Source organism: Grampus griseus, assembly GCF_964374135.1.
Source record: "Grampus griseus genome assembly, chromosome: 6".
Lineage (NCBI taxonomy): Eukaryota > Metazoa > Chordata > Mammalia > Artiodactyla > Delphinidae > Grampus > Grampus griseus.
This window is the reverse complement of record NC_139000.1, coordinates 89191070-89217992: the sequence shown is the minus strand read 5'-3', so window position 1 is coordinate 89217992 and position 26923 is coordinate 89191070. Positions and strand designations below refer to the sequence as shown.

The 26923-nt window shown below is 40.3% G+C and overlaps 1 protein-coding gene across 1 annotated transcript; it reads left to right on the top strand.

Annotated features, from left to right (window-relative positions):
• Window positions 1–5649: 5649 nt before the first annotated feature.
• LOC309824184 (ankyrin repeat and sterile alpha motif domain-containing protein 1B-like) lies at window positions 5650–7693 on the top strand (the record flags this gene model as incomplete). Its single annotated transcript, XM_082656912.1, has 3 exons — window positions 5650–5686; window positions 6995–7425; window positions 7586–7693. 3 exons carry the CDS (start codon window positions 5650–5652, stop codon window positions 7691–7693), a joined length of 576 nt encoding a protein of 191 aa, XP_082513038.1.
• Between the last annotated feature and the right edge of the window lie 19230 nt (window positions 7694–26923).

The window sequence follows — 26923 nt, the reverse complement described above, 5'->3', positions numbered from 1 at the left end:
CACATCAAACTGAGAAAATTTTATCAATGAAAACTACTGAAATTCAGTTACAAACAGCAAGAGCATGGACGTTCTTTCTTGGGGAAGCTGCTGTCACCTCCCATCATCATAGTTCAATAAATGTGGAGGCAGGGGCTTCTCTGGTGGTGCAGTGGTTAAGAATCTGCCTGCCAGTGCAGGGGACACTGGTTTGAGCCCTGGTCCAGGAAGATCCCATATGCCGCGGAGCAACTAAGCCCATGGGCCACAACTACTGAAGCCCGTGCACCTAGAGCCCGTGCTCCACAACAAGAGAAGCCACTGCAATGAGAAGACTGCACACCACAACAAAGAGTAGCCCCTGCTCGAAACAACTAGAGAAAGCCCACGCACAACAACGAAGACCCAATGCAGCCAAAAATAAATAAATTTATTTTTTAAAATGTGGAAGCAGGGCAAGAAAACTATCACCTTTGATTCCACTGCTAGAGAGATCTCACTTGATCTGGAGTTATTTCAGTTAAAGTAGATCTCATTAGCAAGTGATCAGGGAAGACCTGAAGCTCTGCTAACAGTTCAGGACCGTTTTGAGCAAGCAATGGACCAGAAGGAAAGCTGAGAATTTACTAGGGAGCTCCAGGAGGTGAGACAGCAATGGGAACTTGATAACTCAACATATCCCAGAGTGTGTGCACATGTATGAGAAAGACTACAGCAGACTGAAGACATTTGCACATCTCCAGCCATCACAGTATGCCTTTTTATGGAGTGAAGATGCAAGAGATTTCAGTGGAATGTGAAAGCCAAGGTACACTTGAAAGTCACTTGAGCTTAGAAGGTGCTCCTCTGCCCACACACAGACCCATCAGCAGAAGGTGGAAACCTCATTAGCTCTGAGAACAATCTGATTAACCTTTACCTGAATGCTAAGCTATGCAGTCACCAGGACAAAACCTGGGAAAGAGGGCTTAAACACAAAAATAAGAACAAACAACTGAGCAGATACATCAGCAACCATACACTGTTGGGGAGACAGAGTACACAAACAAAACAACAACAATAATGCATGAGAGAAGGGAATTGGAATCCAGAGTTGCTACAATACATTATATTTTCAATAAAACATCATAAGACAGGCAAAGGCACAACGAAGTGTGGCCCATACTCAGAAAAAAGGGAGTCAATAGCTATTGGTTCTGGTTATCCCCAGATATTGGATATAGCAGACAAAGCCTTCAAAACAGCTATTGTAAATAAATTCAAATAGCTAAAGGAACCCATATTTAAATAACTAGAGCAATGCATTACAGCAATCACTCAACAACTAGAGACTCTCAATAAAGATGTTGTTATACAAAAGAACCAAATGGAAATTCTTGAATGGAAAATTACAATAACTGAAATGAAACTTTTACTAAAGGGGCTCAGAAGCAGAATTAAGATGCCTGAAAGAGAAATAGCAAGCATAATAGATCAATAAAAATTGTCTAATCTGAAAACAAAGATAAAAAAAGATTGAAGAAAGTTAAAGACAGCCACAGGTATCTGTGAGACAACATCAGGTGTACCAACATAATTGTAATGGAAGTCTCAGAGGAGAGGAGAAAGGGAAAGGGACAGATAAATATTTGAAGATATAATGGGCCAAATTTCAAAAATTTGATGAAAAACTTTAACCTACAGATCCAAGAAGGATAAACACAAAGAGATCCACACCATGCACTTCATAGCCAAACAGTTGAAAGCCAAATACAAAATGAAAATCTTGAAAGCAAGAGGAAAATGACATACACTTGAATGAGAAAATGACTTCTCATCAAAAACAATGGAAAACATAAAAGTGTAGAATGACATATTTAAAGTGCCAAAGGAAAGATTGCCAAACAAGAATTCTATATCCAACAAAACTATCCTTTAAAAATGAGGATGGGAAAAGCTTTTTCCAGATAAATAAAGATCAAGAGGAGCTAGCATATTGGCCTAACAAGAAATACAGAAAAAGTCCTTCAGACTGAAAGAAAATGATACCAGATAGTAACTTGAAATACACAGGAAGAAAGGAAGGAATACATAAGTAAATATCAAAGGCTCTATATGTATTTTTTCTCATTTCTTCTCTTAATTAAAATGCATAACATTTTAAAGCTATATTATTGGATTTATAATATATATAAATGCAATAAATGTCACAATAATAGTGTAAAGGCCAGGGAAAGAAATGATAAATTTGAGCAGATGTTCTCTATTTGGCCAAATTTCAGTTAGTATTATTCTAAAGTAAACTGTGATAAGGTAAGATGCATATTGTAATCCCTAGAGCAATCATTAATAAAATAACTAAAAAAATAGTTAAAATGTCAATAGAGGAATAAATAGTGCTCTCTAAAGTTTCATTTAGAACAAAAGAAGATAGTAAAGGAGGAATGGAAGAAGAAAAGAGATATGAGACATATAGAAAAAAGGTAGCAAAAAAAAGGTAGAAAAAGGTAGCATATCAATAATTACATTAAATATGAGTGTGTTAAACATCCAACTTAAAAGGCACAGATAGTGAGACTGGATGAAGAATCAAGATATAACTTTGTTTTCTACAATAGACACATCTTAGATTCAAACAAATTTGTGTGGAAAACATATAGTAGGCATATAATAACCACAAGCGAACCGGAAGGCCTATATTCTAGTTTGTCTTGAAATCAGACAAAGTAGACTTTGAGGAAACAAATAATACTAGAGACAAAGAGAGGCAATTCATTATCAATACACAAGGAACATATAAAAATTTAAAAATACACACACCTAATGACAGAGTCCCCATTTACATGAATCAAATCTCGACAGAACTGAAAGGAGAAATACACAATTCAAAAATAATAGTTGGAAATTTCAGTACTCTACTCTCAGCAATTGAAAGAACAACCAGGCAGCAAATCAGAAAGGATGAAGAAGACTTTAACAACACTGTCAACCAACTTGACTTAAGTAGCATTTACAGAACATACACCAATGACTGCTGAATACATATTCTTTTCAAGAATTCATGGAACATTCTCCAGCATAGATCATATGTTGAGACACAAAACAAGCCTCACTAAGTTGAAAAAGATAAAGATTATGCAAAGTATGTTCTCTGAACACAATGGAATTAAAATGGAGACCAATAACTGAAAGAATCTGGGAAAACTTCAAGTATTTGTAAATTAAACTTCTAAATAATTCATGGCCCCCAAAAAGATAGCAGAAGATTAAAATTTAAAGATTTAACTCAATTAAAACAGAAACACAACAAATCAAAATATAGGGGATTCAGTGAAAGCAGTGCTTAAAGGGCAATTTACTGCCTTAAGTCAAAAAAGAAAGAAGGTATCTCAACCCAACAACTCAAGCATTCACCATAGGAAACTAGAAAAAATGAGCAAACAATTATAAAGCAAATAGAAGGAAAGAAATGATAAATATTAAAAGCAGAAATCAATGACACAGAAAAAAATTAATAGAGATAATCAAGGAAACCAAATTTGATGCTAGGAAAAGGCCAACAAAATTGACAAAACTTAGTTATATTAACCAAAAAAATAAGAGACAAGACACAAATTACCAAAACCAGAAATGAAAGAGTGGACTTCACAACTGACCTTACAGAAATCAAAACAATTATGAGAGAATATTCTGAACTAATTATAGCAACAAATAGACAACTTTGTTAAAATAGACAAGTTCCTAGAAAGATGCAAATAACCAAAATTGAGTCAAGAAGAAATAGAATATCTGAAAAACCTAAATGTCCATTGACAGAAGAATGGATAAAGAAAATGTGGTACATATATACAATGCAATACTACTCAGCTATTAAAAAAAATGAAATAATGCCATTTGCAGCAACATGGATGGAACTAGAGATTATCATACTAAGTGAAGTAAGTCACAAAGAGAGAGATAAATACCATATGATATCACTTATATGTGGAATCTAAAATATGACACAAATGAACCTACCTACGAAACAGAAACAGACCCACAGACATAGAGAACAGACCTGTGGTTGCCAACGGCAGTGGGGAGGGATGGAGTGGGATGTTGGGGTTAGTAGATGCAAACCGTTATATATAGGATGGACAAACAACAAGGTCCTACTGTATAGCACAGGGAACTATATTCAATATCCTGTGATAAACCATAATGGAAAAGAATATATATGTATGTATATATATATATATATATATATGACTGAATCACTTTGCTGTACAGCAGAAATTAACACAAGATTGTAATTCAACTGTACTTCAATTATTTATTTATTTGGCTGCATTGGGTCTTAGTTGTGGTGTGCCGGATCTTCCTTGCAGCATGCAGGATCTTTCATTGTGGCACACAGACCACTCTCTGTGGCGAGTGGGCTCTTTACTGTGGCGAGTGGGCTTCTCTCTAGTTGTGGCTCACGGGCTCCAGAGTGCATGGGCTCAGTAGTTGCAGCATGCAGGCTCTCTAGTTGTGGTGCATGGGTTTAGTTGCCCCATGGCATGTAGAATCTTAGTTCCTCGACCAGGTATTGAACCCACGTCCCCTGCATTGGAAGGCAGATTTTTAACCATTGGACCACCAGGGAAGTCCCCAATTCTTAACAAAAGAAAAAAACCTATAGTCAAAACACCAATGCTAAAATAAAGGAGGTGAAAAATATTTTTAAAAAAAGAACAAATAGAATATCTGAATAGACCTATAACAAGGAAAGTAGGAATTATTTAATTAGGAATAAAAAAATTCCACAAAGAAAAGCATGGCCCAGATGGCATCACTGATGAATTTTATCAAATATTTAAAGAAGAAATAATAATAGTATATCACAAATTCTTCAGAGAGTTGAGGAGGAGGGAGACTCCCTACTTCTTCAATGAGGGCATTATTACCCTGATACCAAAGCCAGACAAAGACATCACAAGAAAAAAAATTTAGTACAATATCCAGTCTTATCACAGCCAGAATATTCCCAAGTCAAATTCAGCAATACATAAAAAGGGTTATACACCAGGACCAAGTGAGATTTATTCTAAAGTGATTTTAATATCTAAAAATCAATTCATGTAATACATAGTAATAGAATAATATATAATCATAAGTTCATCTCAATTCATGCAAAAAATAAAACATTTGAGAAAACCCAATACAGATTCATGATAAAAACTTTCAGCAATGTAGGAGTAAAAGGAACTTCTTCAACCTCATAAAAGTTATCTACAAAACCTACAGACAGGATCATACTTAAGGATGCATTTACAATAGCTCAAGATGAGGTGAAATATTTAGGTGTAAATATAAGAAAACATGCACAGAACTTCAATGCTCAAAACTACAAAATTCTGAAGAAAGAAATCAAACTACATCTAAATAAATGGAGATATAATATGTTCATGTTTGGAAGACTCAACATAGTAAAGATGTCAATTGCCTCTAAAGTGATATACAGGTTTATGGCAATTTCTATCAAAATCCCAGCAAGATTTTGTCAATATAGATGATATTATTCTAAATGTATTTGGAAAGTCAAAGGAACTAGAATATCTAATAAAATTTTGAAAAAGGAGAATAAATTGGGAAGCAATCTTAAGATTTTTACATAGCTATGGTAACCAAGACCGTGTGGTACTGGTGCAAGAATAAACACATAGGTCAATGGAACAGAAGAGATTCTCCAGAAATAACCCCACAAGTATGGGTAGCTGATTCTTAATGCAGATTCAAAGGCAATTCAATGAAGGAAAAATAGTCTTTCCAACAAATGGTGTTAGAGCAATCAGATATCCATAGGAAAAAATTAACCTTGACTTAGAACTGCTGCTGAAAACTCGGCATCTGTGCACCAGTGCCGAATCAAATCTCAGAGGCAGAGTTTTGGGTGAAGTAGAAAAGAATGGCTTTATTGCTTTGCCAGGAAAAGGGGGACACAGTGGGTTCATGCCTCTCAAAACTGTGTGTCCCAACCCAGGAGGATTTGGTGAGGAGTTTTATAGTAACGGTTCAAGGGCAGGGTTGCTGATAAGGATTAGGGTGTGTGCAGGGCCTGCACTCTAATCTGGTCTCAGGTAGTCTCCTGATGAACTTCTCTGGTTCCTTTAATCTGGCCTCAGGTGGTCTTCTCTGGAATGAAGAATGCTAACATCTTTTACCTGTTGGGGGTTTTAGCTCTGTAAAGAGCTCAAAGGTGTTGTTATGTGTGTCCCTTGAGGCAGAACCAGGACCCTGCCCCAAGGCTGCACTATTGTTTCTTGGCTGCTCCTCCCTTGTCTCTGCATCCCCTCCCTTCCCAGATTAGCAACTGTTCGAATCTGCCCTTTGGAACTCAGGTAAGGTCATGGAGGCTGGAGTCTGTTCCCTACAAGAAATGGGGGACATAGAAAGTCTTTTGTGCCCAGGAGTCCCACAGGGTCCTGCTTGGTTTCATAAGTATTTGGTGATTTTCTAGATATCTTTCTAATATTTATTTCTAAGGTAATTCTATTGTGATCAGAGAACATACTTTGTATGATTTAAATTATTTTAAGTTTATCAAGACTTGTTTTATAGCCCAGATGTAGCCTGTCTCAGTAAACATCCCATGTGCACTTGGAAAAATACGTATTCTGCTGTTGTTGGGTGGAGTACTTTATAAATGTCAACTAGGTCAAGCTGATTGATAATATTGTTCAAGTCTTGTTCAAGTCTTCTATGCCTTTCCTGATTTTCTGCCTACTCATTCTTTCAGTTGTTCAGAGAGGGGTGTTGGAATCTCTTGTTACAATTGTGATTTGTCTATTTCTCCTCACAGATTTCAACCTGGTAGGATTTTCTTCTTCCTGAAGAACTTTAAAAATTATGTCCTGGCCATCCTCAGGTGCCTGAGGGGAGCAGACAGCCCCACGCCAGAGCAGCAGACGCCAAGGGACGGCAGAGGCTCACAGAGCAGGCTGGGGGAGCAAAAGGAAAGCCATCCCGTCGGCTGGGAGGCCAGAAAGTGACTTTGAAACTGAGCTTTCCCCAGAAAGTGACCTTGAAACTGAGCTCCAAAGGAAGTCTACAGAGCAAATGAAGAAGGTCCCTACTATTATCCTTTCAGTCTCTTATAAAGGAGTCAAATTTATTGATGCAACAAATAAGAACATAATTGCTGAACATGAAATTCGTAATATCTCCTGTGCTGCCCAGGACCCAGAAGACCTCTCAACATTCGCTTATATCACAAAAGATTTGAAGTCCAATCACCACTACTGTCACGTGTTTACTGCCTTCGATGTGAATTTAGCCTACGAGATCATCCTAACGCTGGGACAGGCATTTGAAGTTGCTTACCAGCTCGCGCTGCAAGCCAGGAAAGGGGGGCATTCCTCCACACTTCCAGAAAGCTTTGAAAACAAGCCCTCCAAGCCCATCCCCAAGCCCCGAGTCAGCATTCGCAAGTCGGTGTGCCTTGCAGTAAATGTGTATCAGAAGAACGAACAGAGGACTCTCACGCCCCCAACATCCTGAGGTCCTGCCAGAGCACAGTGATGGTTTCCAGGCAGCGTTAGGATGCATGCGTGCAACCCCAGGCAGGTACCGTATAACGGGCATCAGCCTTTCTGTTTTAAAGCAGATCGACCCATCTGAGCAAAAGACTCTGGCCAATCTGCCGTGGATTGTGGAGCCGGGACAAGAAACCAAGAGGGGAATAAATACCAAGTATGAGACCACGATTTTCTGATACTCACCGTCCTCCCGTCCTCGCGGTGCCTTGCACGCCGAGCAGTCCCGGAGCAGGCTTTCCACCCGGCGCAGGAGGAAGACTGCTGTTTGTGTGGCCTTGTCACGGGCGAAAGGCCACTGGCCATTCCTGGGGACGTTCTTTCTGCACCAGTGACAGAAAGTGCAACCAAGACTTTCCAGTCGTAACCCCTGAGAGAAATGAGTTGAGATTTGTGGCTCACTGTCCCGACTCCCCTCCCTGCTACCACCCAAGGTATTTCTAGTGACTTTGCCCCAACACTTGCTTTGCTGTATTTGGGGATAATACCTTAAGAAAAAAAATACAGGGGATCTCTAATACTGCCTAAAAGTATAAAAATCTTGGGTTTATTTTTCACTGTCAGCAGTTTTCAAGGTAGAATGAGAACAGAACTACCCCCAGAAAGCATCTGTAAAATCATTATCTCACTGAGTATCGTTTCATGCAAAAGGACAAAAAATACCCGATTGCCAGGAAATCCTATTTCCCAATTTCTATATTTGTGGATTTTATATGTAATCAACTATGTCAGATAAAGAAAACCTTTACATCTATGGATTGATTCAAAAACTTACTTAATGATTTAAAACAGAAGAATTTATTATGCACAGAAAAATGTGTCTTGTATTAAATATTTTTATTAAACGAATGTTTCACTAACACATTGATAAGAAAACTAGGTTAGTTGTGAGGGATGTTTTGCTTTCATTTCAAATAACTAAATTTCTACTGCTACTACCAAGAGAACTGGCTTGGGCGTTGCAAAGTACGGTACCAGAGACGCTCACTAGAGCAGGAGATTTGGGCAAGCAGGCTGGCGTCTTACCGAAAGTGCTGACACAGCCATAAGCCTGCAAAGATTTTTGATTTTTTTTTTTAACTTCACAGTTTTAAAAAAACATGTTAAACAAAAAATCTAGGGCTCCTGCTGTCAAGATTTCTGTCATGGAAACTTTGTTTGTTTGAGAAAGGTGTTAATAAAATTCTATTGCAAAAAAAAATTTTCTTTTCTAGAAAAACACAAATACAAAAAAAAAAATAGAGATTCCAAAGTAATAAAACTCTTTTCTTGAAAAAAATAAATAAATAAATGTTTGCTTACTCTTTGATTAAATAAAATTTACTTACATTTCATTAAGGTATTTTAATTTTTTTAATGTCTCTGTGGAGTATTTGTATGATACCATAATGTATATTTATGTAGAATCAAATTATATAAACAGTACCAATATCATTATAGAAAAAATAACGTATATTGTTCTAACCAATCATATTGTGAATCATTTTGGAGTTCATTATAATAAGCGATATTGATAAATTGTGGAAAAAAAAAATTATGTCCTATACTACAAATCTGCTGGAGATGAATTCTTTCAGTTTCACTATATCATAAAAAGTCTTTGTTTTGCCTAAGTTTTCTAAATATTTTTGCTGATTATAGAAATGTAGGTTTACAGCCCCACATTTAGACCCCAGTCCTTTAAAGATGTTGCTGCACTATCTTCTGGCTTTCATTGCTTGTGAAGAGAAGTTCATTATCATTCTTATCTTTGATTTTGTGACATAATATGCCTTTTTGTTCTGGCTACTTTTAAGATTTCTCTTTATCACAGATTAAGGCAATCCAATTATGACATGCCTTCATGTTGTTCTCTTCTCTCTCTTTCCCCCACTCTCTCTCTGTGCTTGGGGCTGATTGGGCTTCTTGGACCTGCGGATTTAGAGCTGAGTTTCTCAGTCTCAGCACTATGGGGCCTGGTGGAGGCTGTCTGTGCATTATAGGATGTTTAGCATTCCTGGCTTCTACCCACTAGATTCCAGTATTATTCTCCTCTGTGACAACCAAAAATGACTCCAGACATTGCCAATGTCCTCAAGGGCAAAGTCACCCCCAGTTGAGCACCACTGGTTTAGAGTTTTTATCAGATTTGGAAATTTGGGGGATGTTATTGTTTCCAATAATGTTCCCCTTACCTCTTTTTTCCTACAGGGACTCCTGAAACTCTGCACCTCAGATTGGGACTTGAACCCACGAGGCCAGGACTCTAACCCGGCCAGAACCCTGATTGGGACTCAAACCCACGTGGCCAGGACGCAAACCTGGCCAAAACCCTGACTGGGGCTCGAACCCGGCCAAAACCCACAGTCTGCCAACCGAAATCACACACCTGGTTTCAGGAGTTAATGAAGCTCAGGTTCTTGATGTCTCATCTCAGAAAGTATTCAGTGAGAAACAAAGTGATAGGTAAGAAGTGGATTTATTTAGAGAGAAACACACTCCACAGACAGAATGTGGGCCATCTCAGAAGGTGAGAAAGGCACTAGGGTATGGGGTTTTCAGTTTTTATAGGGGTGGGTAATTTCATTGGCTAATAAATGGGAGGAGTATTCCAGCCATTTTGGGAAGGGGTGGGGATTTCCAGCAAATGGGGCACTGCCCACTTTTTTATCCTTATGGTCGGCCTTGGAACTGTCATGGTGCCTGTGGGTGTGTCATTTAGCTTGCTGATGTGTTACAGTGAGCATATACTGAGGCTCAGGTCTAATGGAAGTCAACTTATCGGCCATCTTGGACCCATTTTGTTCTAATCAGTTTATGTCATGTCCTTGGGCTATGTCATTCCTTTAAAGTTTGTGCCCTGCCCCCTTCCCTCCTGTTTCATTCCGATTATATGTGTATTAATCTGACTGAATGTGCCCCACAGCTCACTGATGCTCCATTAATTTTTTTCAATCTTTTTTCTTTGTGTTTCACTTTGGATAGTTTCTGCTCCTATTTCTTCATGTTCACTCATTTTTTCTTCTTTATTGTCTAATCTGCTGTCAGTCCCATCCAGTATTTTTCATCTCAGAGATTGTATTTTCATTTTAGGTAGCTTGATTTTGGTATTTTTCATATTTTTCCTATCCCTAATAACCTGTGCAATCTTTCTTGAACATTGAACATGGAATACAGCTACGATAATTATTTCAATGTCCTTATCTGCTAATCCTAATAACTGTATCATCTCTGGGCTTATTTTTATTAATTGGGTTTTTTCTTCTCATTATGGGTCATATTTTCCTAACTCTTTGCATGCCAGACACTGTGAGTTTTACCTTGCTGAATGCTGGCTAATTTTGGGTTCCTGTGAACATTAGTGAACATTGTTTAGAGATGCAGCTAAGTCACTTGGTAACAGTTTGATCTTTCAAGGTTTGCTCTTGAGAGATGTTATGTAAGACCATGAAATGGAGCAAGACCCTGTGGGACCTTCCCTGGTACAAATCCCTTCTGTGTCCCCCGTTTCTTATTTGCAGGCAAAAGGCTTCAGCCTCCTTGACTTTCCCTGAGTTCCAAAGGGAAGATTCAAATTGTTGCTAATTAGGGAAGGGAGGGAATGCAGAAAGAAGGGAGGAGCAGTCAAGAAACAATAGTGTAACCTTGGGGAAGTGTCCTGGTTCCTCCTCAAGGAATATACATAACAATATCTTTGAGTTCTTCTGTAGGAACTAAGGCCCTCACCCAGGTAGAGGATGGTAACTTCAGGCTAAACATAAGATTCCTGGAACACTGCCCTGTTACCTCACCACCAGCCAGTCCGAAGAAAGTCACACACCCTGCAGCCCTCACTCCAAATTTTGCCTATAAAAACTTCTCCCTAAAAACCATCAGAGAGTTCAGGGATTTTGAGCATGAGCCACACATTCTTCTTGCTTGGCCTTGCAATAAACTTTTCTCTGCTCTAAATGCTGATGTATTGGTATATTTGGCCTCACTGTGAGTCAGGCACATGAATTGCATTCGGTAACAACCGGAGCAACCTTTGTTCTAGGGCTGATTCCACTATACCACCAAGGAAGTACCCTCCTGAGTACCCTATCTAATAGCCTGAGAATTGCAATGTTTTCTCTTCTGACTGGTGGAGTAGGAACTATTCCCAGGCTTGCAAATCTCTGGTGATTGTTCTCTCACTCCTCACTCGTGCTTCTTTCCCTAGCCTTGGCTGGCATCCCCACACTCACACACTGCTCAGTTCTCAGTATTCTAAGGGAACCTTCTGGAATTCTTCAGAGCTCTTTCTCCATGTAGTTCTCTCCTCTTGTGCACTGTGCTCTGTAAACTCTAGTGGCTTTGTTCTCCCCAGACTCTCAGTTCCTTCTCCTCAACTCAGGTGGACCACCTGTGCCCCCTGGAGTCACCTCCTCCTGCTGCACCCTGGATGGTCTCTCCAGGCAGTGAACTGTGGGCAGTCATGTCTCTCCTTATTTGCCTCCCCTCTCTCAGGGTCATTTTCCTTCACCTTTGAGAGCCAATGTCAGAAAAATAATTGTTTCATATACTTCATCTGTTTTTGTGTTACTCCATTTTAGAAGCAGAAATAATTCTTTAAACAGCTAATTTTAATTTCTATATCACTTTTCAAAAATGTCCTATTTCTATTTTGAAAGGTGTTTTCAGAGATCTAGCTGCTAAGCACAGTTTAAAAATTATGTTCCATTTTAAAAAAATCTTGACAGTTTTAGTATTTTTGTATAAATGCCTAAAAACAGCAAAAGGGGAGCATCTAATTAGGATTTGGCATTCCTTAGTATAGGAAATAAATTGTGACTATTCATAGATTGGACAATTATCTTTCTACAGATTAATATATCCCATTTTCAATGTCTAACTGTAACAGGGATGAGCCAATTTCGACCCCATGTTGGATCTGTTTCTTTGACTTTAACCTTTGCTTTTCATTCCTTTTGTTATTATAATCATACATAATGGTCTGCCTCAGGGAACCCTGCCCCTCTGCCTGAGTATGAAACTAAAGTGCCTTTGTTCAGCTCACAGGGAGACAATCTGACCCTGCCCACCTGTGAATGGCTGCGGAAAGGAAGAAATTAACACATCCCCTCCCCAAGGCTGGCCATTCCAGGAGATGTTTTGCAAGACTGATGGCCCTTTTTACTTAACTTATTCACCGCCTCTCTCTCTCTGATTCTATAAAAGAAACTGGCATCCAGAACCCGTAAGATTTTTTTGTGGGGGACCCTAGTCTGCCATCTTCTCGGTCTGCTGGCTTTCCAAATAAAGTCCTATTCCTTGCCTCAACACCTCATCTCCCGATTTATCGGCCTGTCATGCAGCGTGCAGTGTGAGCTTGGACTCAGTGACATTACTTCCATAAAAGAATCATAAATGAATTCTGTGGGAATGTGCACCTTCTTTCTGAGATGCACAGTTTTAATTTACTTATATTTCTCTAACATTCCCATAATTAAACTTGTGTCATATGATGTGCAAATGGCTGACCTCACACCAGAGCTGACACATCATAAATAGCTTTGAAGTGGATCTTGAAGGGAGAAAGTATGACTTGGTTCTATATTACTTTAAAACTCCAAATCACATGTCTACTTTCAAGCTGAAATAAAATGTAGTGTTTTTGTGGGGGTTTTAATGTGTGCAGCTGAATTATGACTCATTTTTGAAGACCACAGAAATGGTAAGGAAACAAAAATAAATCTAAGGAAAAGTCCTCGTCAGATCATTTTAGGGTGTTAGGTAGTGTTCTCTCTTCTTTTCTCCTTCTCTTCCTCCTCCCCCTTCTTTCCCTTTTCCCTTCCTCTCTCTCTCTCTCTTCCAATTACTTAGTTTTTACATTTTACAAGTTATCTTTTCTGCCTGTATTTGAGAAGTAGAGAGAAGAGCAAAGCTTCTAACTGGGAAGGAGCTCTCAAGATGTTCCTCTTGCTGAATATGGATAACATCAGGGCTTCTGTCTTCCACAATTCAGATGTAAGAACTTTAGGAGTTTAGGCTTTTCCTGGCACAAAACGAAGATTTTTTCTTCATACACGGCTGAGAGTTAAAATCATTATGGAATTTACGTTTTAGACTGTGCTTTTTTTACCCCCTTGATTTGCTATTATGGAGTCAACAAAAACCTAGGTTGAATGATTATAAAGTAGATTTGCTATTATGGAGTCAACAAAAACCTAGGTTGAATGATTATTTGCTATTATGGAGTCAACAAAAACCTAGGTTGAATGATTATAAAGTAAATCAGGTTACTAGAGTTCTTTCTCAGATTCACTAAGAAAATAGATTCTGTTTTATAAATACAGCATTTTAGACAGTAAATCTATTGAAGGAAGAGCAATATCTCATTTAATTTGTACATTGTGTGTAGTTCACATTCAGTGAATGTGTGTTGAGAGCAAGTAAGCATTATGCAAATACTCTGCTTTCCATGTGAGTGATCCCTCTCCATCTGTCTATGTGATATCAGTGTTCTCTCTTTGTCTTTGACCTCTGTCCTATCCCTTATCACTTGTTAATTTATTTTCCAGCTTTTAAACCTAAATTCTTTAGTTTAATGTGGGATATAACTTAAGATTACCTTGTTCAATTTGAAAACTTAAGGGAAAAAAGTAATAAACCTGGTATATGTTTTATTTATTCGTATCAGGTCCAGTAAAATTGGATTCTTAATTATGTAATGTTCAATTCAACCTTCATCTCTGTCAGTTATTTTCTTATGGAAGTCTAAAATTTGTTATAGTGTGACCTTAATCTTTTTCTTAGTAACAAAAAACAAAAACTCTAATCTGTTTTGCTTTTCTCCTCTACTGTGAGATATTAGACTACAATTTTAACTTTTCACTTAGTAATTTAACTTTAATATTCTTTTCACACACATGCATTCGTGTTGGTGATTTCCCCCTTATTCTTCTCCATGTGCCATCATTGGTCACGACTATCTACCTCCATATTGTATGCTCCACCTTCCTTCTCACACTTAACTGCAAGGTGTTGACAGGAAGTCTTCCTTGCAGGATGCCTTCTGACCCCTACAGTGATGGCCCTTTCTTGAGGGTCTTTTCCCTCTGCCTCTGTGCTGTGATAATATCCAGATTCTCTGGTCTCTGCTTCTTCTCTTTCCTCCTATGGATTTCCCCTCTAACCTTCTAATAGAAACCAGGGCTTATTCTGTGGCTTTCCTTGCTTCAAGTTCTTGCCCTGGAGACTGCATTTGTTTCTTAATTGATGGCTGCCTAGAATTTTATCTAGACTCTTTGTCCTGACTTCTAGTTCATGTCTGCTTAAAGGATATTTTTAATTGTCTCACTGTTACCTCACCTCCATTGTACCTAAACCAGTTTTATTTCTTCTCTCTGTGGCGAATCCTTTTTCCCCAGTTCAAACTTGGCTAGAAACTAGAGTCAATTTTGACTCAATTCTTTCTCTTTTCCTTTAAGCAGTCAGTTACCAATTCTTTTTTTTTTTAACCTTTTAAAAATTTTTTTCCACAACTCATACACACACACTGTATTTTATTTTTTGCAAGAGATAAATAAACTGACACCAAACATTGTAAATGGATGACCACAACAAAAGCAACAATGATTGCAATTACCAAACACGAAACACACTCATACTATGTCATAATATTGACATTCAGTCCAGTAACCCTCCACTGTAACAGCGCCTTTACTTTGCAGTGAAAATTGATTTGTATAGTTTTTGCCTCTGAGTCCTTGTGGGATTTTTTTTTTTTATTCAAACAGAAAGTCACAAAAATTATAATCATCCTCATCAGTTCACTCAGTCTCATGTAATTAATTTTTTTTTTCATCTTGATCTTCTGTTAGCACTTTTATGAATTCATCAGTTTTCCATTAGAGTTCTGAAAATGCTTATTCATTCAGTTCAGCAGTATAGTCAGTTACCAGAAACCTGTACTTGTCAGAGTCTTTTCCATGAATTCCTTGAAGATGAACCAATTCTTATTGCTTCCACTTTTGGATACATCTTTCATCTGCCCCTTTAGGATCTCACATCTTGCTGGAATGACATAGTGGCCTCCTGAGACCTTCTGTGGCTTGGCTTCCACATTAAGCCCATGGTTCAGATTGCAAATGGTACCACAACAACACCTTCTTCTGCCCCTTCCTGAAAAGACATGGCCCACTCACCCCATCTACTCTCATTCCCTCCTCCACAAGGCCTATCTTTTTTTTTTCTTTCTTTCTTTCTTTTTTGCCATGCCCTGTGGCATGTGGGATCTTAGTTCTCTGACCAGGGATTGAACCTGTGCCCCCTGCTTTGGAAGCATGGAGTCTTAACCACTGGACTGCCAGGGAAGTCCCCACAGGGTCTTTCTTACAGAGTGAGCTCTTGGTGTGTGTGGATACTGACCTCATTCCTATCTCCATGCCTTAGTGCATGCTGTCCTCTGTACCACTGTGTTCTTTCCTTATGTTCATCTCTGGTCGTTACTAAGTGAGAAGGAAAGATTTGCCTTCTCCCAGGGTTTTAGAGCGGCATTGACAAACTTTCTGTAAAGAGCCAGGGAGTAAATATTTAGGCCTTGTGGACCACAAACTACTCAACTTGTCCTTTTAGCACGAAGCGGCATAGGCAGTACGTCCATGAATGGGTGTGACTGTGTTCCAATAAAACTGTTTAAAGGCACTGAAATTTAAATTTCATATAATTCCCACCTCATGAAATATTCTTCTTTTAATTTTTTCCAACAATTTTAAAATGTAAAAATCATTTTATATCACAGGTAGAACCAAAACAGGTGGCAGGCTGGCTCTGGCCCTGGGCTGTGCTTTGCCAACCCCTATTTTGGAGGAAGAAGCATCTGAGGGAGGACTGAAGACAGGAGTATATAACTACCTGCCCAACTTAGAAAGTCTACCCAGAGAGAAGTGCTTGACAGCTCTGACCTTACTGCGATGCACTCAGAGTATTTGTGGTGCCCACAGTGTGCTGACTACAGGATTCCTTCCCCTTCTCTAATCTCCACTGCCACCTCTTCAGCCAGCTCACCATCAAGATCTCCTGAGCTGACTCTCCATGCTTTCCCCACCAGGAGTTACCGTGATCCACAAAAAATAAGGCAGGTGGAAGGCCTGAAGCTTACATCCCTCAGTGCCCTCACTGCTCTGAGAAGGAGCTCGAGGGTCCTATCCTTATTCAGAGGTCCTGCCTGGCCTGGACGGACCCCTCTCCTCCTGCATGCTCCACTTCACCAGCTGCCACTCACTTAGGGATATGGGTGCTGTGTTCCTCCAGCAGGATGCTCATCTCAACCTTTCTGATGGCTCCTCCTCTCTGCCTTCCTGTCCGAGCTTCATGGGACCTCTTGCTGCTGCCTTGTCCTCCCGACACCCTGCATGGTTTGGGGAGCAGTGGTACTGCACTTACCATGCTTTTTTGTTTATCTATTTTCTCTCTCTTCTCCTTTCCATCGACCTCCAGCTTGTCCTTATAGAACACAAATCCCATGAGAGCAGGGCCTTGGTCATGCTGCTGACAGCTGCATGCCCATACCTAGCACAGTGCCTGGCACATGAAGGGAAGGACAGGGCCAGGCCCTCTGAGAAGCCCAGTGAGAGACGCATCTCTTGCCCAACAGAACAAGTCTGGTGTAGTCGTGCATGGAGAGGGCTTGGGTGTACAGCCAAAGGAGCCAAGTGGAGAAGTATGAGGTAAGCCTGTGAAGGCTACAGCTGGGTGAACTGGGCTTTGGGGGGAACTGCCTGAGAGCTACTTCAAGCAGAACTTTCTTTAAATACAGAACTTGCTTCAAACACAGAAAGAAGACAGTGGCTTCAAGGGAACATCAATGACCTATCATTATTCTTTCTTATCTGTGTTTCTTCCCCCACGTTGGCCAACCACTTAGCTGAAAATGATGCAATGGAAGGAAAGGGGAAGACAGGGCTGCTCACGGATGCTTTTCTTTTAGTTTTCCCTCACTCACTAGAAAGATGAAAGAGTTGGCAGAATGTGAGTGTATCAAGAAGTGAAATAGAAACAGTTGACCTAAGTTTGTGTAGCATTTCCTCTGCCCAGGTAAGAATGGAATCTGTACGCACGTATGAGCAATGGATTGTGTAATTTCAGTGATCCTGCATATGAGCTGAATGTTCTTATATTTGCATTTAAAACTGGCATCACATAATATAAAGACAAATGGTAAAATTCATACTATAATTTTAAAATTTGTTTTTTCTTTACTTAGAATGACATTAGGTAGCAAATAAAAACAAGCAAGAGAAAGCAGAAGAAAGAAAAGCACTTTCTGTATTGGTACCTTTCACAGCACTTTTTTGCTGCTTGCTGAATACGAGGTCATGAATTTTCATTTGTACTGGGCCACAGTTATGTTACAGGTCCTGTATGTGTGGGAGGAAAAATAAAGTCAGGAAAGCTACATCACGGAGGTAACATTTGACCTGGGTCTTGAAAATGAGTAGGGACCTCTAGGCAGAAATAAACAGGAGGAACAGCAAACACTCCTTCTGGGGGATATAAACGTGTTTCTTGGTCAGCTTCAGCTGTGCAATATTGTGATTTATAAGAAAAACCCAATGGCCAACAATTTAATCAATCATGCCTATGTAATGAAGGCTCCACATAAACCCAAAAAGAGGGGCTTTGGAGAACTGGGTTGGAGAACCAGAATGGTTCCACATGCCACCATGCTGGATCCCAAACTCCACGGGGACAGAAGCTTCCTTATTCAGGACCTCACATTATGTATCTCTTCATTTGGCTGTTGATTTATATCCTTTGTAATAGACTGGTAATCCAGTGAATAAGCAGGTTTTTGGAGCTCTATGAGCCACTCTAGCAAGTTAATCAAATCTTAGGAGGGAGTCATGGGAACCTCCATTCTGTAGCCAGACGGTTAGAAGTGCAGGTGACAACACGGGCTTGCAATTGACAGCTGAACTAGAGGGCGGTCATGTGGGACTGAGCTCTTACCCTGTGGAATCTGATGCTATCTCCAAGTAAATAGTGTCAGAATTGGGTTAAACTGTAGGACTTTCAGCTGGTGTCCAAGATTTGCTTGTTGGTGGTGAAACCACTCTTCTCCCTCCACACACACACACATTGAAATTGGTAGAAAATTGTTAGGCTGTCATAAAAAAATACCATAGACTAGGTGACTTAAACGGCAGAAATTTATTTCTTCACAGTTCTGAAGGCTAGAAGCCCAAGATCAAAGTATTAGCATGGTTACTCTCTGGTGAAGCCTTTGTTCCTGGCTTATAGATGGCTGTCTTCACTGTGTCCTCACATGGAAGAGAGAGAGAGAGAATGCTGTGGTGTCTCTTCTTGTAAAAACACTAATCCCATTGTGAGGGTCACACTTATGATCTCATCTAAATTTAATTATCTCCCAAAGGCTCCATCTCCAAAACCATCACTTTGGAGGTTAGGGTTTCAATATATGAATATAGGGGAGGGCACAATCCAGTCCATAGCAACATGCATGAAATGTTTGGGGAATATCGAGTAGGTTTGTATGATAAGAGTAGGTACTGGATAGGACAAAGCTAGTGTCAGGTTGTAAAGTTCTGTACTGTGCTAAGATTTAAATTTTACATAAGAAATAGAGAATTCAGAGCATAATCAGACTTGTGTTTTAGAATGATGCTCTGGCAATACATGTAGGATACAGCATAAAGGAGTATTATTTAGATGTAAAGGCCCAGAGAAATAGAGGCCGGCTAAGGCTATGATTTGATTTCCTAGAAAAGGGGTGAGCCAAGACATTGGAGAAGGAGACAAGGATGCAGATGGCATGGTCAAATCATCTGTGTATTTAAAATGTTCTTCTGTAGGTTTAGATTTTATTATTTTCAAGGTAACCTTTCTAGAGCCTTATTTTTATCCATCTAACATTAAATATACAGACTCTGGTTGAACCTGAAAGCAGCAAAAATGTTATTCACACAGGAGCTAAAGGTAGTGAAAACTCATGAACTGTGTTGGTCTTAATGCCTTCCTGTACTTTTAAAGAATGAAAGTGATATCTGGCATTCTAGAAATTAATAGAATATCAATGATTATAAAATAATCTTATGATAAGAATTTGTAACATAAATATCAGGAACTATACTTTCTTGATTTTTTACTTTAGCCTATGGCAGCAATCAGAAAACTTGTACTATAAGTGTTTGGAAGTGACAGAATTGTGTACCTGGGAAACCCATGAAAACCAGATTTAACAACTAGTAAGGGAATTCAGAAAGTAGTGTGGTATATTAATATATATGCACAAATAGCTTTAATAATATAAGTAATAGAGTTAGCAAATAAAAATATATAATACCTAGTAGGAAGCTAACCACAAGTATTCAGGACTGTGTAGTAAGGGGTTAACTCAGAAATCTTGGGATGCTTAAACTTGGCACATTCCAAGGAAATGAGTAGCCCTTGACTGGATCTTGGCAGATAACTTCTAAGCCCTTGGACTATCCTGTCTGATAAGAATGTCTTTGTTTACCCAGGATCTTGGGCCATGCTAGATAATTTATGCTAACAGTGTGGTTTATAGTGAATGCCTATTTTTGTTTGCCTGGGGCTCTGGGATATGCTATGTCAGTCTGATATCCGGATGGGCTGAAGACTAAGGTGCTCCCTGCCTACATGACAGACATTCAATAAAATTCCTGGACACCAAGGCTCTGGTGAACTTCCCTGATTAGTAACACTTCACACATGTTGTCACTCATTATTGCAGGAATAGTTAAGTGCTGTCTGTGCAGCTCCTCTGAGAGAGGACAACTGGAAGCTTGCACCTGGTTTCTCCTGGACTCTACCTATGTACCTATTTCCTTTGCTGATTTTAATCTGTATCTATTTGCTATAATAATTTATAACTGTGAGTATAGCAACTTTTCTATGTCCTGTAAGATCATCTAGCAAATCACCAAACCTGAGGGTGGCCTTGGGAAATCCCTGACACACTTGGTATCAGAAGTGGGGTTTGGGCTGTAGTGATCCTGACTTACTGAAACACTATGAAAGCATCCTTTTGGAAGAGGAAGGCTGAAGGAGTGGTGTTGATGAAACTTTGATACCCATGGTATGAAGCAGTAGCTGTGCTGTGATCAATTACTAGAGGTAAAAGTTACCAATGGAATTTAGAACTGATAGACCCAATGCCTGAGAAGTTGGCTTACTAAATATATAAGAAAATGCAAAATAATGAGAAAAACAAGTTAATTATACAATTGTCTGAATAGCTAAAATGAAATTAAAGGAAAGTTTTGAATGGGGAACCTGATGCTGTTTGTCAAGCTTGTATTTCAGCTGATCTGAGCTATGGCTACTAGCCTCAGGGACCTGACCAAAGGTAAAAATTATTTTGGAACAAAAAATAACAAGCACTTCTAAGAATCCTGATAACCAAGAAGGTAGTCCAGGTGGCAGGGAGACAACACAGAGAAATTATTGAAACCAGTAATTTGGGGATAGTCAAGGGATTTTTCCCAGAAGCATGGAAATCTTTAAACAGTTAAGAAATAGAATGAATAAAATGAACATTGATGGAGTTGAAACAAAAGTCTTAATGCAACACTAATGGAGGTTGGATGGACCAACAGGAACCCCTGCTACTCCCCCAACATTGAAGAGACCTAAACAAATATGCTCTATTTACTCTACTTTGGAGGAATTAAAAACCAGAAGACAAAGATGACTATGAGAAATCTAATCTTGAGTCACTGGAGGTGATGGTCCAGCAAATTATTCTGGATCAGTATTGATCAGTGTCTTCTGACCCAGTCCCCACTTAGGGTCTCAAGGCCATGCAGATATATGGGGGAAAATTGGCCGGGCATTGGAGAAGAAACTTTTCTGGGACATCCTGACATTGGGACCCCTGTGCACTGTGATTCAAAACTTGGTGGTGAGGTCCTGATGGGGGCTACAGTTAGATTGGGAGGATAGAGGAAGAAATGATTGATAGTTTGATAGATGAAAATTTGGAGGAAAATTGGAACGTTTGAATGGACTTTATGTGAAGTGGTTGCATCTCTTTTACCTAAATGCATTTATCAATGGATAGTATGTCTGACTGGAAGTCATTTCCCCTACCTAGTATTGTAAAACAGAAGACATAAAACTGTATTAATGGGAAATGCGGAATTGTCTGAGCCCATACAGGTTGTTAATTTGAAACAGTATTGGATGTCTGGTGGACAAAGAGATGACCACTTTAGTGACGTATTAGAAGTTGGAGTCCTGGTACCTAAAAATTCTCTGTACAATAGCCCTGTGTGGCCCATGGAGAAGGAGGATGGCTTGCTTGCTCATGGAGCATTAACACAGACTGGAGCTCATGGCAAAAGCCCATGAGTGCCACCCAGTGGCAACCACTGGGATTTTGGACTGGAAAATTTCCAGGCATGGTGGTACCATGTATTCTGTTTGAGACACAATTACTAGCTTGTGATTTGTTATTAATTGACGCTACCCCTATGAGTGAAGGTATAAAATAATTTTGAAACCTGAAATACCCATAATATGTTGGGTGATATTAGAGACACACTCTAATACAAGAAAGGCAGTGCCCAGAAGAGTTCCAAAATAATACGGAAATGGTTTATACAGGAACGTGCTGTGGGGGAAGGGAAGGAAGTACTCATCATATTCATGGGCAGGTGGCCTTCTTTCCTTTAAGGCAGCTTTGGAACCACCTGAGCACCTGCTGGGTCCACAGCTCTCTATTGACTAATAAAGAGCCATTTAGTTTACAAATGGCAGTGCCAAGGTAGACAGACAGCATAGTGGCTGGAAGGTCAGTGCACTACGATTGACTGATGGAAAAACTCTAGTTGGAGAACAAATCAGCTCAATGGGCTGAACCGCATGCTGTTCTCTTGTTGTAATGAAATAATTGAAACACAAATGATAAAAGCCCTTCAGCGTGGGTTTTTACTGACTCATGGGCAGTGGACAATAAACTTGACATATAACTAGGCAGAAGGGCCATGGAAAATTGGACTATTAAATGTATGTTAATGTAGGGCATGGCCCTATGAAACCACTCTAGGAACTAAAGGGGCACATTAAAGTAGAACATGTTGATGCCCATTTGGAGATCCCACATGCAGCTGTAAGTGGACTATATGAGATCACTGCCAGTATTCTCAGGGGGTATAAATGGGTCCAGGCAGGAATAGACACTGACTCTGGACTGGGCTTTGCTTACCTTTTGGTAGATGCAAATGCTCAAAATACCATAAAGGAACCAAACAGAAGATACTGTATCCATTTTGACTGCCAAGTCACATTTTTCAGACCAAGGAACTCACTTTACGACACACATAAGCAAAGAGACGCCTCAATAAGTGGACATGTAATGTTGCATACAATCCTCAGAACAGCGGTTTAGTAGTGAATTGATAGTTCTTTGTTCCTGTAGGAGGGAAAAGCCCTGGTATGTAAAAACACACAAGAGGGATTGGCCACGATGGCAGAATAGAAAGACGTTGAGCTTACCTCCTCTCATGGGCACACCAAAATTACAACTATTTATAGAACAACAATTGATGAAAAAGACCACAACCTATCAGATAATATATAAAGAAGATATAAGATATAAAGAAGGAATCACAACAAGACAAGTAGGAGGGGCAGAGTTGCTATGTAGTCAGGTCCCATACCCCTGGGTGGGTGACTCACAAACAGGAGAATGATTACAATTGCAAACGTCCTCCCAAAAGAGTGAGAGGGGCCAGCCTGGGGGTCCTGCACTGGGAAGATGAGCCCCCAGAATGTTTGGCTTTGAAGACCAGTGGAGATTACTTTCAAGAGTCCCAGAGAGTTGGGGGAAATAGAGACTCCACACTTAAAGGGTGCACACGAAATCTCATATGCCCCAGGACACAGGGCAGATGCAGTAATTTGAAAGGAGCCTGGGCCAGACCTACCTGCTGATCTGGAGAGTCTCTTAGAGAGGCAGGAGGCAACTGCAGCTCACCCTGAGGACATAGGCACCAGTGGAAGCCCCTTTCTGGAGCTTATTCTGTTGGGACACTGCTGCTGCCAAGTGCCATTTTGGATCTTCCCTCTGGCTTAGCAGCCTCAGACCAAGCCCCACCCTTGCCCTACAGCCTGTAGGCACCAGTACCAGGATGCCTCAGGACAAGCAACTAACTGGTTGGTGACACAGCTCCACCAACCAGCAAACAGGCTGCCTGAAGACTCTCTGAGCCCACAGCTGTCCTTGGACACAGCCTTGGCTACCAGAGGGCCCGGGATCTGGCCCCACACACCAGTGCACAGGCATTAGAACTGGGACCTTCAGGGACCTGCAGCCAGAGAACTTAGGACCCAGCTCTACCCACCAGTGGGCAGGTACCAGCTCCAGATCCCTGCCCCCACCAATAAGCCTCTTCTAGCCTCTGAACCAGCCTCATTTAACAGTGGGCAGACACTCACTGCAGGACAAACACGGTCCCGTAACCTGTGGACCAAGCCCACCCACCAGCAGGCCAAATCCTGCTCTGGGACTGTTCTGGGACCAGCTGGGCACAGACTCCACCCAATAAGCAAACCTGTTCTAGTCTCAGGGCCAGCCTCACCCAGCATCAGGCAGACACCAGCCACAAGACAAACATGGTCCCACAACCTATGGACCCAGCGTACTCACCAGCAGGCCAGCACCAGCCCTGGGACTGGCTGAGCCCTGACCCTGCCCACTAGCAGGCCAACACAAGCTTCAGGACACACTGGACCCCACAACCAGCTGTGTCAGAAACCAGCCACACCCACAGCAGTGTGACACCAGCTCTGGGACCCCTGAGCCTTGCAGCCAGATCCCAGGACTTGGCTCTGCCTGCCAGTGGGCAGGCACTAGCTCCAGGCTTCATCCACCAGTGGGTGGGAACCAGCACCAGGATCTCCTGGATCCCAACTCCACCCACCAGTGAGCCAGCACTAGCCCCAGACTCCCCTGGGGTTCTGCAGTCAGCTGCCTTGTGACCTGCCCCTGCCAAACAGCAGCTGGCAGCCTCCACATAAGGCAAGGCCTGGCAACCAACTAGACCAAGGGCCAACAAAGCCTACCAGACTGCCCACAGTAGTCAGCTCACCACAACAAAAGGACCCATGCAGCCCACATAAGGGGAACCTCTAGAACATATGGCTCTGGTGATGAGAGGGGAGTGTGCTGCTGCGATGCATAAGATGTCCCCTACAAGAGGCTACTTCTCCAAGGTCAGGAAACATAACCGACCCTTCCAGATATATAGAAATAAAAACAGCAAGTTAGGCAAAATGTGGTGACAGAGGAACATGCTCTAAACAAAGGAGCAAGATAAAATCACAGAAGAAGAAGTGAAGTGGAGATAGGCAATCTACCCAAGAAAGAGTTCAGGGTAATAATCACAAAGATGATCAAAGAACTCAGGGGAAGAATGGATACACAGAACAAGAAGTTAGAAGTTTTAAACAAAGAGTTAGAAAATATAAAGAACAATCAAACAGAGATGAAGAATACAATAACTGAAATAAAAAATACAGTAGAAGGAGTTAACAGCAGATTAAATGATACAGAGGAACAGACCGCTGAGCTGGAAGACAGAGTAGTAGAAATCACTGACACTGAACAGAAAAAGAAAAAAAGAAATGAGGACAGTTTAAGAGACTTCTGGGACAAGATCAAGCACACTACTATTCACATTATGGAGGTCCCAGAAGGAAAAGAGAGAGGGCAAGGTGCTGAGAACCTACCTGAAGACGTAATAGCTGAAAACTTCCCTAACCAGGGACAGGAAACAGACATCCAAGTCCAGGAAGGACAGAGAGTCCCATATAGGATTAACCCAAAGAGGAACATACCAAGACACATTGTAATTAAAATGGCAAAAATTAAAGCTAAAGAGACAATATTAAAAGCAGCAAGGGAAAAGCAATAAGTTACATACAATGGAACTCCCATAAGTCTCTCAGCTGACTTTTCAGCAGAAATTCAACAGGCCAGAAGGGAGTGGGATGATATATTTAAAGTGATGAAAGGGAAGAACCTACCATCAAGAATACTCTACTTGGCAAGGCTCTTGTTTAGGTCTGATGGAGAGATCAAAAGTTTTATAGGCAAGCAAAAGTTAAAAGAATTCAGCATCACTAAATCAGCTTTGCAAGAAAGTTAAAGGGAATTCTCTAAGTGAAAAAGGAGAGGCCACAACTAGAAACGTGAAAACTATGAAAGGGAAAAAACTCATTGGTAAAGGCAAATATACAGTAAAAGGTAGAAAACCATCTATGCACAAAGATAGTAGGAAGAGTAACAGAAAAAGTAGTAAAACCGTATTCATCCACAATAAGCACAGATATAGAGAACAAAGTAGCGGTCACCAGTGGGGAGAAGGAAGGGGGAGGGGCAAGATAGATGTAGGGAATTAAGAGCTACAAACGACTATGTGTAAAATAAATATGCTACAAGGATATATTGTACAGCCCAGGGAATATAACCAATATTTTACAAAAACTTAAATAGGGTATAACCTTTAAAAATTGTGAATCACTTTGTTGTACACCTGAAACTTATATAATATTGTAAATCAGGTATACCTCAGTAAGAAGAAAAAGATCACACTTGTCTCAAAAGAAGAAAAGAAGTAATAAAAGCACGCAATGGAAACCAGTCTCAGTCTAGTCTGTCAACGGAGGCAGAGTGACCCACAACATCCTCGTTGATTTGGGACCCAGAAATAATTGAGTCATGGCCAGTTGTAATGACGCCTGTCCATAATGTTATCTGGTATGCGGGCATGGGCCTATTTTGTTGAGAAGGCTTAGTAAATGCCACTGAAATTCTTACTCTGTTTGTTCTTTAGTGAAACTGAATGGTACTACATCCACACTGCAATAAGGTGTCACACTGGCATTGTTGGTAAGATTCAACAACTGTACTCAGATAAATCATGTGATAATCCTCATATTGATGATCAAAAGTATTGGGAAATTGAGTTAAAACCTCCTCAAGATGTAATACCAATGAAAAATGATGGGCTTGAGGAAGAACTGGATTTAGTTAGCTATAAGCTAATTTCTATGCTAAATGTCTATTTCAGATGATCTTAAGGTGCAAATACTGGTGGATCAACGGGAGAAATGTCAGTAAATTAGTACAGAAATTTGAAAATGTATGTAATGGCTTTCTAGAATAAGTTGGTTGTTCTTTCAATCTATCCCTACCCCACACTGACTCCCCCAAATGTTTGGCATATTTGTATTGAGACTTCTGCTATCTGGTTCATAAATGCTATACTAGATACAGATGCTCAGACAAATATGATCATTTTGTTGTAAAAGAATCTAGGCTAAATGTCAGGGGATGGCCTGTGCAGTAAAGGATTAACTCTGAGTATCCCAGAGTTTGGATCAGCCCTGATTCACTCCTGGTTTTGATTCCTAAAACT